Source organism: Drosophila nasuta, chromosome 2R, assembly GCF_023558535.2.
Source record: "Drosophila nasuta strain 15112-1781.00 chromosome 2R, ASM2355853v1, whole genome shotgun sequence".
Taxonomy (NCBI): Eukaryota; Metazoa; Arthropoda; class Insecta; order Diptera; family Drosophilidae; genus Drosophila; species Drosophila nasuta.
Window position 1 is genome coordinate 28332962 of NC_083456.1, and position 13994 is coordinate 28346955.

Here is a 13994-nt window from a genome sequence, read left to right on the forward strand (position 1 = left end):
TGTCGTTGTCGTTGTTGCAGCCAAGACTCGACTCTGGCAGTCGCTGTCGCTGAGGGCCCTGCGATACACTTAATTTTGACAGATTACATCTCATTATGTACACCTCGCGGTCAGCAAAACAAGTTCGCAACGCACAGTTTGAGGGGCACTGCAAACTGTGGCAAGATTGATGGCACGTTATTAGCTTTGCATAACAAATGCAGTCAGTCCTCAAGCTGAAGCTCATCGATGTGCTTGGGCATCTTGACTCTTCAGTCTATCGACTGAGTTATGAACACTTCAAATTAATTCGCAGTTTGAAAATTCGCAAAGTTTTTCCACATTGTTTATGGGAAGGCAGAGCAAGGCAGAGAACACAGAACAGAGCAGAGCAGAGCAAAGCAGAGCATTGAATTGAAGTTCATTTATAAGGCAATTTAAAAACAATTTACGTGTTCCATGTGCCGTTCATTTATCAAGTAGTCGAGCTGCTAGTTTAAAACAATTCGCCACAAACAACGAAACGAGTCGAGTTGGATCGAGTTGAGTTCAGTCTCGCTGTGCGCTCGTGTTTGTGTCTTTTCAACACACTCATCATAGGCAATTAATTAAAAATTGAACAGCAGCAGCAACTGTGGCAAGTGTGGCAAGCTGTGGCAAACTGTGGCAGCCATGTGGCAGAGCTATGTGGCAGAGCCAGAGCCAGAGCAAGAGACGAGAACGAAATGCTGTTTTTTCGGGGCGTGCTGGCATTATGATTTTTTCATTGATACAAATAGATGAGCTGCAGACTCGACTCTCCTGCCACAAGTGGCATTATTTTTATTGCCTGCGCCTGCCGCTTCGCTAATAAGCACAAATTTATCAGCTCTGTACGTGCCCCACGTGCTGCAAAGAGAGAGAGAGTGAGAGAGTTCCACGCCCGAAGTATACAAATTGAGTTTATTAAATGCAAGCATAAACATAAGTACTCTATGACTATATGACACATAAATTTACATACTAAACACTACAGACTAACTTGCCACACAGCATCACAGCACAGTCTTAAAAGGTATTTGAACTTTAATTTACTTTACTTTAACATCCTCTCTTCCTGCTCTTCTATAGACAATAGACTAGCGACCAGAAGAGCGCATTGAACACAATGAATGCGAGTGGGAATATAAAACGCATTTTGCGATCAATCCACAGTGAAACTTCTTTCGGTGTCATTGTGGCAAATGTTTGTGGTGGCGGCTTCTCAGGTGTCAACTGTGCTGTGGAGCTAGAACTTAGACTCGAATCGTTGTCCTCTAAACTAATCGCAGAGTCCTGTCTGTTGAGCAGATCGGCACCAATTATAATTGGTGTTTCGATTGTTATAACTGTGTTTTTTGGGTTGTTGAAGGTACTTTGTGTGCTCTGGCTGCGATTAAAGCTACGCGGATTGCGTCGCATTGGCTTGGGCACAAATGTGTTTTGCACAATGTACTTTGTCGTGGGTTTCTTCAGCTCCAAATTATTGTTACGTCGCCAGATCTGGTTGACAAACGCAAACTCCATAAGACTGCCAAAGATGAAGAAGGTGCAGACTAGGAACCAAACTTCAGACATGGTTACATAGCTGACCTTGGAGAGATTGTTCTCTTGGGTCAGCGACAACGTGATGAATGATAGTAAGGTGGTGCAACCCAAGGTGGTTCGTGCTGGCGTTTGATCTGCCTGCAGCCAGAAGGAGACCCAAGAGATGGCTACAATCATTATCGAGGGCACAAAGTACTCGATGATGTAATAACCAACTTCTCGGGTTAGAAGCACACTGAAACTTAAGCCGCTGTAGTTGCCTATCAAAGCTCCATGTGACATGGAAAATTCATCCGAGATGCTGATGGATTCGTTGGCCACATAGCCATCGATATCGAACTCAGTTAGCTGTAGTTGCGAGTGGAAAGTCACAGAGTTGTTGGGTTCCCAGTGCAGCTCCAACATCGATGTGTTGTACATCCAACTCTCGAGGATTGTGGTGCAATTCTGTTCGTCGAATGGAAATTTCCTGTAGTTCATAAAGCAGTACAAAGTAGCTTGCACTCGGAACGAGATGAGCACAGTGCCATCGGGATAGATGGTGGTCAGCATATCCTTCTCATTGGTGCCCAGAATATTGGAGCTCACTTCGTTGCTGAAGAAGATGTGCGGCACCCAAAGCTTCTCCCGGAGTGCGAATTCGCCAACCAAAGGCTGCACGCGGTTTGGTGCATAGCTGGCGAATGCCAAACGAGAGTCGGAGTAACGCAGCTGGAGTAATCCTTGCATCAGGAATTGCAGATCAGTAGCATCCAGATCCTTGAGTGCACTTATGTAGAAACGCGCAAAGACTTCCACGGGTTCAATGTCTCCTGCTTTATTTACTGAGATTGGAGGCTCAGTGCGATCGTAGCGACAAATATCTGTGAGTCGTGCAATGAGTTCGGTTTGAGTTAAGGCGTTGGAATTTACGAGTGTGGGACAGTTGCTGTCTAACTGTTCTGCAGGACTATCGGTTGTAGATACGGATTCAGTCGTTGAATAGTCTGTTTAAAGAGAATGAATAGGAATTATGAAACACTGAATAACTAACTAAACTCAACTAATAACTAATTGAAATTTAAAAAAAGAATATATTACATACTCAATTGGGATGTTCAATTAATCATTTCTACTATTTAAACTAAACATTATTTGGAAATTTTATAGCGAAAGGGTAGATAAAATATTCACATTTGTAATGATTCATTAGGTAATTTATTATTGGATGATTTTCTAGAACAAAAAATATACTATAAATTGTATTTAAAATGCTTATTTAGTACATTTAATACAAGGACAAAATTATTTTGTACATGTTTTGGGAATTTTTAAAATTAAGTCAATGTATGTATTATATATTAATATCGGTTGTGCAGAAACTACAAATTTTCTTTGTTTAACAAATATTAAAAGGAAAGAGTTTTCTTGAACCTATTTACATATTTTTACAAGCAACAAAAATATTAGTCCGCATTGTTTAGTTTGATTTTTTTTTTATTAAATGTATATTGAGATCAAGTGGGATTAGTTTCTATCGTAAATAGCTGCTACTATAAGCCTCATTGTATTAATGACTAGTGCCTTGTAAGCTTTTGATAATAAGTGAGGTTGTCGGAAACAACAGATAAATAATTGTTGCATTTTTTTGCAGAAAAATAATTACGTGTTACGGAAAGTCATCGAACAATTTTGAAATATATGGGTAAACGTAATATTATATAAATGATTGTTGCATTTTTCGAGAAAAATAATAGCGTGGCTCAGAAAGCCATAAAAAATTAAAAAAAAAATATTTCGATAAAAATACTTAAAGATAAATATTTGTTTGAATTTTGAAGAAAACTAATAACATGACTCAGAAAGTCATCGAAATATTTTAGAAAAGAATTCAATATATTTCTATTTCCCAAAACTGTTTAATTATTGCGCAATGTGAAATATAGAAATTTCCAGCAACCGCATTTTATAAACTTTAATCCTTGTTGCAAAAAAAACTGTATAGAACTAACCGAGTTCCGTTTCTTGATCCACAGTGAGATTTAAGCTGGCAGCTGACACTAAGCTGATGCTAATTAATCCTAAAAGGATCCGAAGCATTGCCATTTTTTGCGAAATATTTCCAATAGTGAGGAGTGCGAAGTGTGAGTGAGTAATCCAAAGATAGTTTTGCTGCTTTACAATATTTTTTGCGCGCACCCGATTTCACGGCCAGTCGCTTGGCCTCCACGCAATGAACTATTTGGCGACAAGTCGCGAGCCCAACGCGCTCTGTCTAGGCTAATATCTATTACTAAGTTATTATTTTAATTGTGACGTGCTTTTAACACATTTCGTTAAAAGGTACTACACACACTCACACACAGACTAGTGGTGACAGCTTGTTGAGGCAATTTCGCCAGCTGTTATCTCTGTGTGTGTGTTCGGCAGGCGAAAGGCGAGCTTTTAGCTTTTCTTCCATACACTGACACCACGGTGCCAAAGGCAAAAGGGGCTTCTAATTGCCGTTATCTTCCGGGAGGCGTTGAATGCGAATGCGAATGCGAATTCGAATTGTTTGCCCATGTCTGAATTTTGATTAAGTGGCCAACGCCACTGTCAACTTTGTCAGCATTTGGACTTGCGGCTTTTATTTATAGCCCAAAACATACTTATTTATGTCGTATTCTAGACATTATTATTTAGTTTCTTTTTTTTTTACACTTGTTCACTTGTGCGCTCGTGTCTTTTAATTCAATTACTGCCATATAATTGATGGTCAACTCCAAGCAGCGCCGAAGTTTATTTTCGCTGAAATTCGTTTGAAAAGAAAGCAAGATTGCGCGATTAGTTTTAAATTGACAATAGAGTAACGGGTTACTTTGAACATTTGCTTAATCATTTACGCATTGACTCACTTAGAAGTGGTTGCTATAAATATATTAAAGGTGAAGCGGATGTGTTTCAAAGTATTATCACAACTCAAGATGTCGCGTCGTATAAATAAATCCAAAATATATATAAATAGATACATAAAGTCACGAGTCTTTCCTTCTGTAATCTGATAAAACTATTTTTTATTAATAGTATAATGAAATTAAATTATCTTAAATAAATTGATGGAGTAAGTTCACTTTTAAGATGTTAGCTACCCGTTTTCATTAAAGCAATGCAGTATTACCATTTAAATATACCATATTAATATACTAAAATAATACTAAAACATACAAAAGCGTGTTTTTGGTACCTTGTCGTGGTATTATCATTGAAATATACCACACTGATATACCAAAATAATACTGAAATATACTAAGGTATGTATTTGGTATATTAATGTGACAATTACTATCAAAAAAGAAAAATCTCTTGTAGTCTCTGAGATCTTGGTGTTCATAAACGATTTCAGAAAGCCTAGAGTTTTGTCCTAAAGATTCTGTTCAATTAAAATATCTTAAGTAAATTGTACAAAGATATCTTATCCTCATGTTAAATTCCAACTGAAAGAATGTATTATCATGACGAGGTCAGGATGTGGCGATAAATCGAAAAATAAATCATTCCAAAGGCCTTGAGCTTTGTCTTATAGATTTCATTCAATAAACATATCCTATATTAAAAGTATAATATAATTCCATCGCGACAGTTTGCAAGTAGCCTAATAAATAAATTGTGAAATTATACTACACGTGTTAAATTCTCATTAAAAGAAAGTATTATCAAAATTTAGAATGTACAAATTAATCAATAAATAAATAAATTATATTATTTTCTGTAAAGTATCTCAAATAAATAGTAGCAAGAAATTAAATTCTTTTCGACAGTAAACAAGTATCTCAAATAAATTGTGAAATGTGTTAAACATGTTAAATTCTAATTAAACTAATTGCAGAACTTATCGGCTTGCTACTAAATTGTAGCTAGTAAATTATCGACATGTTATTAATAGAAATATATATATATTTTTTTGAAGAAGATACGAACTGATAGCTGTTGAAGTTTCTCAAGTATTATTGAGAATTCTGATGATAACGCATTGTCTGCTTAACTATTTTTAGTTTTCTAATATTATCAGTTTAATGCAAGTTGTAAACTTTAAAATGCAAATGCTGTTAAACTATTTAAGCACCTAGTGCAGGTGTTTTTTTTTCCGTGAAGTTTATTTTTTATACTTTTAGTTTTTTGGTTTTGTGTTTTGGCCAGAAATCGTGCGAGCGAGCGCATTAATTTAAGCCGTCAGGAACATGAAAGCTGCTCGCATAACTAAGCCGATTTAAAAGCACATTTGGATTCAAATGCCGTAAAATGAAATAAAAACTAAATACCATCAAATGCTGAAAATACCAAAACTCCACGCCGGTGCCGATGTCGATGTTAAAATGGCACAAAAACTGTCTGCAAAGTTTGCGCTTAAAGTTTTTTGCAGTTTTTGGCCAAATGCTACAATTATAATCTCTTAAATGGCGCACCGGGTAGTTAAGGTTTCCTTTAATTGACTCGACAGGAGTTTTGTTGTAGAGGGTTGGGTATCTGTTAGCTGAGCATGCTTCGGTTACACCATTTGATAGATGGTTTAGCTGGGCTGTAGGAAGCCGCACCAATTAAGCCTGTCCAGACTTGCAGCAGACGCAAGTTCAAGGCACAGTCAACGTTGACATGCGGCCATAAATCACACAAACTGAGAACCGACCTTTTGTCCTGCTCTCGTCCTGCATCCTTTTTGCTGGGCATTTTGCTATTTGCTCACTCATTTATTACTTACTCCTTATGGCATTGATATCAAGTCATTTCTCTTGCTTTTGCTTTTTATCAATTTCTGTTTTTTTTTTTTTTGTATTTTGGCAGAACGGAAACTGCAATCGCCATTTTTCCATTTGCCATTTTCCATTTGTGCACTTGATATTATATTTGTTTGTTTTTCTGTTTGTTGCCCCATTATTGTTGCCTTTGATTTATACTCGGTTTCAAGTGATTTCCGCCTGCATTCAACACTTTTCCGTGTTTGCTTTGTCGACTTTTGTCCACCAAAAAACACGACAAACAAAAAAAACAGAGAACACAAAAACTCTTAGTGCTAACATTTGTCATTTGACTTGGCTTTTCGCGCGGTTTCCAGTTTTCGGTTTCGGTTTCATTTACGTGTTTCATTTAACTTCAAGCTTTGCCTTGGTTTCTGGTTTCTGTTTTCTGCTTTTTGATTTGCGGTCCTTAATCGTTGGCGTCGTCTGCGGTCTGCAGACTCAGCGCTCTCTCTCTTCTTTGTTCTTTACTCATGCAAATTCGCTCATAAATTCTTTGCAAAACATTTTTTTCATTGCTTTTTATACCCGCTACCCATAGGGTAGAAGGGTATTATAACTTTGTGCCGGCAGGAAATGTATATAACAGATAGAACGAGGCATCTCCGACCCTATAAAGTATATATATTCTTGATCAGCGTCAGCAGCCGAGACGATCTAGCCATGTCCTTCTGTGTGTCTGTCCGTCTGTCCGCATGAACACCTAGATCTCAGAGACTATAAGAGATAGAGCTATAATTTTTTTTCGACAGCATTTGTTATGTGTAAACGCAGATCAAGTTTATTTCAAATTTTTGCCACGCCACTTCCGCCCCCGCATATCAAAAAAATCGAATAACAAGCGTAATTTTCAAACTACAGTTGCAAATTTTGGTATATAGGGTAAGGACTATAGTATGATTCCTGAAAAGTGGGTTACGATCAGATAAAAATTGTCGAAGTTATTAAAGAAATACTTTTGTATGAGCAAAAACACCTATTTACTGGTGGTCTTAGTTGCTTTGGTTGACAATCTGGTATATTGTGCCGTCTATGGTATATTTTGAATGCGGTACTATATCTATATACCATATATACAATTTGGTATATTTTTAGTATTTTTAGCATTTTTAAAGTATATTTGGTATATTTTAAAAATAATACCGCAATATTTTGCCTTTATTAAAAATGACTAGCGGGTATCTCACAGTCGAGTACTCTCGACTGTAGCTTTCTTACTTGTTTTTTGTTGGCTTCCACGCGTAATTGAAAGCAGCAGGGTGGCTACTGTGGCTTACTGAAAGAGCATCCTGAATTTGTGGCTGTTTTGAGCTTGCATCGCATCGCAAAATTTATGGCAGTTCAATGCCCAACTAACCAAAATGTGCATTTTGGCCATCGTCTGCCAAGGAGCCATTGATTAAACTTTGCTTTTGTTTCTTCCACTGCTTCTTGGCTTACCCCAAATACCCCAAAAACTCTTGCCTCGGGCCTCAGAGCATCATCAATGCCTTGTAATCTGTCAAAATTAGCAGGCCTCTTCATTGATGGCGAAGAAGCTCTTCGGGCAAACGGAAGTGCTGGCAAACAAAAACGAAATCTCTGCAAAATTAAACAGGTTATTTAATACCACACTTTTACCTCAAACCTTTAAGGTTCCATATACTCGAGATTCGAGAGTCGAGTTCATTGTCCTGTTTGCCGCACTGCGGGCGGGGCTTTTGACTTTGATTTCGATTCAGTTTTTTTTTTGGGAAGATTTGGTTTGGCAACTTTGAAGCAATTTGTATGTTAGTTTCATTTTGATGGCATGACGAACTTAAGTTGTACCCTGTAATAAAAAAGGGAAGATTGGAATATAGAGTAAGCAAATTTTGAGAAGCTGATACCCTTTTTAATTTTATTTTTTGAGTATAAGAGATAATGTGAAATATTATGTATAATATATTTTAAAAAGTATAAGATTGATTCACAGTTCGAGATAACAAATCTTTTGTATATATAATATAAAATTAGAAATGTCATCGCAAAAAAAAATAATTAAATTGAAAACTCAATTGCAAATCTTGATTTTCAGAACTTTTCAGTCTCAAAAAAATTGTTTTATATTAATTTTACAAAATTTCACTTATTAAGATATGCAAACCTATTATTAAATTTTCTATAATATGGAATAAATAATACTCGTATATAATAAGGTAAGCTTAAAGTATTAAAATCTATTTACATCTAGTAAATAGAAATGAAACGCATTAGTTAAAGCTCTAAATATTGTACAGGGTATCTTCTCGGCTGCCTATTTATGCGTGTTGCGGTTATTGTGGGAATTGGCGAGATGTTAATGCCGTGGCAAACAAACAGGCTACAAATGCATTAATGGATGGAAAGTGCACAAAGATTGCCGCACAATAAATACATGCTTAAATGCACTCACTCACTTATGAATGTGCTCGTTCATATTCGTATTCGTATTCACATTCGCATTCGAATGTATGAATGCCGCCGTCTTCGTCGTCTTCGTCGACGTCTTGGGTGTAATATCTTGAGTCCCTCGCATCATAATCAACTTGAATTACGACTTGGGAGTGCGACTGGGAGACTGACTCTCTGTGTGTGTATCATTGAATTGAAAGTTTTTATTTTTTGCTTACCACAATGGACTTTCACAGTCGCAGACAAATTACGATGTCGAGACGATGCCGTTGACATTATCTGCTGTGTTGCAAGTTGCACGAGTTGCAAGTGAAGTTTTTCCCCCTCGGTCCAAGCTGTGTAGTAATTGATCATTGGGATGGGGGCGGGGACTGCGTTTAAGTCAAATATTTGCGCAAAAGACAAACAGAAATTGAAACCGAGGCCATTAAATGCCGAGTATATCACACCAAATGTATCTGTAAGCTGCACAAATAAACACGACGGACGCAGCTCAAACACAAATTCGTATTAAGCGATCAATAATCATTGTAAATACGCCAATGTGATGCCGTCGGCGATAAGCCACAAAATATTAACGCATAAGCAGAAGACCATCCAAAAGGATGGTCTCGATACGGAGTCGAAGTTTGGAGTTGAAGCTCTTGCCTGGGCTGGGCAGCTGCGCCTGGCGCATTGAAGATAAACAATAGAAAAGCATAGAGAACGGTTCAAAGCATTGGAAGCTAAACGCTTGCGGCTTTGGCTTTAGCTTTAGCCTTAGCTTGGGCAGCAGATACGAAAGTATGCTAAAGAAATAAAGGAGACCCTGGACACTCCAACGAAGAAGATGATGATGATGATGATGATGATGTGGATGATGCTGATGTTGTTTTGCTGATGAGCATTGCAAATACAAATTATGGCTGAAAAGCGCTACGTAAATACTGCAATCATTTTAATAGACCAAAAACGGCGGCGCATAAACCATAAACCAAACGCCAGCCAAAAGGCAGCACCCAAGATGCTGCGAAGAGTTGCGAGATGCTTGTTGCTTGTTGCTGTTGCTTATACCCGCTACCCATAGGGTAGAAGGGTATTATATCTTTGTGCCGGCAGGAAATGTATGTAACAGGTAGAAGGAGGCATCTCCGACCCTATAAAGTATATATATTCTTGATTAGCATCAACAGCCGAGACGATCTAGCCATGTCCGTCTGTCTGTCTGTCCGTCTGTCCGTATGAACACCTAGATCTCAGAGACTACAAGAGATAGAGCTATAATTTTTTTTTTCGACAGCATTTGTTATGTTTGCACGCAGATCAAGTTTGTTTCAAATTTTTGCCACGCCCACTTCCGCTCCCGCAAATCAATAAAATCGTATAACAAGCGTAATTTTCAAGCTACAGCTGCGAATTTAGTATATTTGAATTTTTGGTATATTTTGAAAAAATTCCGCAATATTTTGCTTTTATTACAAATGGGTTGCAGGGTATCTCATAGTTGAGCACACTCGACTGTAACTTTCTTACTTGTTTTGTTGCTGCTGCTTTGCCTCCCCCGAAAAACCGCCGGCCAAAAAAGTTCTATGAGAAATTGGAGGCGTTCATGCGAAGACTGCCAAAGTGCACAAGAGTTGGTCGAGTTGCAACAGGAAGTGGCGAGGGCTGAGCGGGAAAGGGGAAAGGGGGAGGGGCATACAACGGGCAACGTGCAACGTGCAACGGGCATCGGCACGCGAGCAGCGAAAATTGCAGTCGATGATGCGGTTTTATTACACAAGTTTAGCTCTGAAATTAGCGTAGATAAATTTCTAGCTGAAATTCCTTTCCCTCAACTGCAGTGCGAGTGTATGTGTGTGCGAGTGTGTGTGTGCGAGTGTGTTTGTGTGTGTCCTAGACGATGACCAATGCTCGATAGTGAGTTTGCCAAGGCACGCAAAAGTTGCCCAGCCTTCATTTCTATCCATTTGGGCATTCCAAAGCGTTTTGGCGCTTTCCAATCATGCCAAATTATATTGAAAATTCTCTAATTCTATTTGCTCTCTCACTCTCCACACACACACATGCACACACGTTCAAATGCCGGCCATCAATTGGAATGCGCTGTATTCTCGTCGTCTTTGATTCCACTGATTCCACTTCTTAGACAGCCAGAGGCACACTTAAGACAATTAGATCTTTAGGCATCAGTTACACGAGGCATGATATAAAACAGATGCTAATGCTAGCAGCATTCCCCACTCCCCACTCCACCCTTCTCTCTCTTCCTCCCTCCTACGCTACTCCTACTCCGCTGTGTGCCTGGTGTGTGGATGGCAAAGTCGCAGCGTTTATTTTTGTGGTCGTTGCCATCGCCGGCTCTGTGACTGCTAACTCTCCACTCCATTCGACGTTCGCTCTCTGTCTCTTTTGCTGTGGCGCTCTCTCAGCTGTGTGTGTGGCGCTCTCGCTGTGCGCATGCGCTCTCCAAGTCTACAATTCTTTTACAGTTTGTTTTGCTACACACATTCGTAACATGTGCCAGGCAAAAGCAATGCAAAGGCAAGGAAAAATAATAATCTTAATATAATAAAATATAATAAATGATAATAAAAAAATATAGTATTCAAATTTAATATAATTAAAAAATGAAAAAATAAAATAATATAAAAATAAATCATAATAATATGATATAATCAAGATCCAAGCTTATTGCTAGATACTTTCATATATAATTAATATATTATGGAATGGTATTTTAAATATTAAGCTTGAAAACCAATAATTACCACGGAAAGATAAAGAAGGGCGTTCCAGAATATAATAAAATGCTAATACAAAATAAGTAAAAAAATAACGCAAAGCTAAATAAATTAACTAATAAAACAATCTCAATTAATAGTTGTCTATTTAAAATATATAAAGGATATTTAACATTTATTTGATATATTTTGGAATGGTTTTTTAATTATTAAGATTGAATAATAAAAAAAATAAAGAAGGGCGTTTCAGAATATAATAAAATACTAATACAAAATAATAAAAATATAACGCAATGCTTAATGAATTAACTAATGAAACAATCTAAATTAATAGTTGTCTAATTAAAATATTATTTGATAGGGTAACTTATGCGAAAAATATATAAAATATCACGACTATAAAATAAAATAGAGTACACTAATAAGTCAATTTTTGTATCATTACAATTTAATTAACAATTACTAAATATCTTTATCTAGGCTTCTCCAATAAGATGCTTCATTTGTCAGCTCAGCATGCATCGACTTGTCTGTTCGAAGACCGGCTTTCGACTGCACGTGCTAATGCTTGCTGCTCTCTCGTTCTCTCCAGCTCTCAGTTGAGCGCTCTCACAAAACAGCAGACAGCCGGCATTGTGAAAGTCTCCAGAGCTGGCGCCAAAAACTCGCTTGCCGTTCGCCGCCAACACCATCCACATGCGTTCCACACACGCACACACAGAGTGTGGAGCTCTGTCTCTGGCGCGACTTCAACTGCAGCCCCACGAACAGTTGCTGATGAATCGTCGTGGCGTACAGACGTGGACGGACGCATACATTTGCATTTGATTCAAGTGGATTTTTGTGGGCTTGAGAGCAAAAGCATCGCGCGACGTTTCGCTTCGTATCGGTTCGATTTCGATTTCTCGGTATCGTTGTCGCTGTCGGTTTTCGGTAAAGTTTTTTGCCGTTGTCGTTCGTTGAGCTGATCGGTTGCCCAAGTTGCAACCTCAGCGATTTTCTCGGCAAATTGCATTCGGCAGCAGTTCGGCTTTGATTGATGGACTGAACTCACACAGTTGCCGGACACCGACTCGGTCAGTCTATCAACAAGCGCGTCTTAACGACACACAAAAAAAAAATAAACCCACTTCAACGAAATCTAAAATCTAAACTCCAAATCAAATACCAAAAAAAATAAAAAAGAAAAGTAAGAGAAAAAAAAGAGCAGAGAATTGCAATCAAATTTTTTGTGTGCTTGCTATTCATTTTTATGTTATTGCCGCGTTGTGACGCTTTCGCTTTTCTCGGACCTTTTGGACGTGGATTTTATAGCGGTCCCTGCAGGCGCTTTATTCTAATAACCCTCGAGTCGAGTTGAGTCAAGTCAAGTCAACAACAACAACAACAAACACACATAGAAATACACACGCACACACGCACAACAGACTGTTGGGGGCGAATCATATTAAACAAGTTCAATTCACATTCGCATTCGCATTTCAAAATGTTTATCGAGTTCGCGTTGTGCTCAGTTGTGCCGCCCCTGTTGTGCCCATCCCTGGTTGTTCCCAGTTCCAACTCTATGTCGTCGTCGTCGACGTCGTGTGCTTTGCCTTCATAAATTATACAAGCGCATTTTGTGAACGACTTGCAAATAAATAAGCATTTACGCTTTTATTATTGTGCGGAAGTGTAGCTGTGTGTGTGTTTGTGTGTGCATATATATGTGTGAGTGTATCTGTGTCTGTGTGTTATAAGTGAATCGTGTTCATTCTACAGAAATCGGTCCCATGCGGCGCAAAGTTGCCCAAAAGCCGAAGCAACAACACCAAAAGTAAAACCAAATCGAGCTTTTGCCTTTTTTGCCTTTGCCTCGCTTAATATCATCATACAATATAATATCATATCTGCCTCTGATTTGTGAATACCGATAAAAACCAACAACAACAACAGAAGAACGCGATCCAGTGAATATCAAGCGAAAAACAAGAACAACAATAACAATTACTATTAAAGAGGTAAGCAGTGAGACATATTACGTATACGCACATTGAACTCTGCGAAAGAATAATAAGACGAGTGCAATGACATTGTATATGATGAGTACACTCATTAGGCAGGCAACATCACGAGTTGCAGTTGCAGTTGAGTTGGAGTTGAGTCCCTCTGCACGTCATTGACATTATGCAAATAGCAGAAGAAGCAGAAGCAGAGCTTCGAGGCAACATCCTGATTCAGCAGCAATCTCAAACCTCTCAAAGTTGTTGTTGTCAAGGCTGCAGCTAATTGGAGCAACTGGCAAATGACTCTGCAACGTGTATCTTACGTGTGTGTATGTGTGTGTGTGTTCCATTAGTGCTTTGGCTGGGTGTCTCTAACTGCCTCTAATGAATAAATAAGTGCCACTAATAGTTTTCGCACTTCCTGCTGTCAACCGCAAATCGAGCTCATCAAACTGCAGCCAACAGCAGCCAGCAGCAGCAGCTTCGCTTATATGTTGACAATATTTAATTATGAAGCAGCAGCAAGTCAAGGCTGTGGTAGCAACAGCAACAACAACGATAACATAATTGTCTCG

The 13994-nt window shown here is 38.3% G+C and overlaps 2 protein-coding genes across 7 annotated transcripts in view; one reads left to right on the forward strand and one right to left on the reverse strand.

Moving 5' to 3' along the window:
- Positions 1-905: 905 nt before the first annotated feature.
- On the reverse strand, positions 906-3878 carry LOC132787090 (pH-sensitive chloride channel 2). Its single transcript, XM_060793984.1, has 2 exons — positions 3537-3878; positions 906-2531 (listed from the first exon to the last, which is right to left on the reverse strand). The coding sequence occupies exons 1-2, from the start codon at positions 3628-3630 to the stop codon at positions 1084-1086; spliced, it is 1542 nt and encodes a 513-aa protein (XP_060649967.1). The 5' UTR covers positions 3631-3878; the 3' UTR covers positions 906-1083.
- Positions 3879-12221: 8343 nt separating this feature from the next.
- LOC132786128 (band 4.1-like protein 4) overlaps positions 12222-13994 on the forward strand; it is a 64958-nt gene continuing 63185 nt past the window's right edge. For 4 of the 6 annotated variants that reach the window (XM_060792551.1, XM_060792556.1, XM_060792557.1 and 1 more), the window contains exon 1: positions 12222-13434. The gene's annotated coding sequence lies outside the window, so the exon portion shown is untranslated. The remainder of the gene's footprint in view (positions 13435-13994) is intronic. The other 2 variants (XM_060792552.1, XM_060792554.1) reach the window with 2 other exon arrangements.

Bases quoted from the DNA above. Each gene is read 5' to 3' on its own strand.
- LOC132787090 (XM_060793984.1), bottom strand. From the start codon at position 3,630: ATGGCAATGCTTCGGATCCTTTTAGGATTAATTAGCATCAGCTTAGTG. The intron at 2,532-3,536 runs GTTAGTTCTATA...CTCTTTAAACAG, and splicing joins GGATCAAGAAACGGAACTCG to ACTATTCAACGACTGAATCC.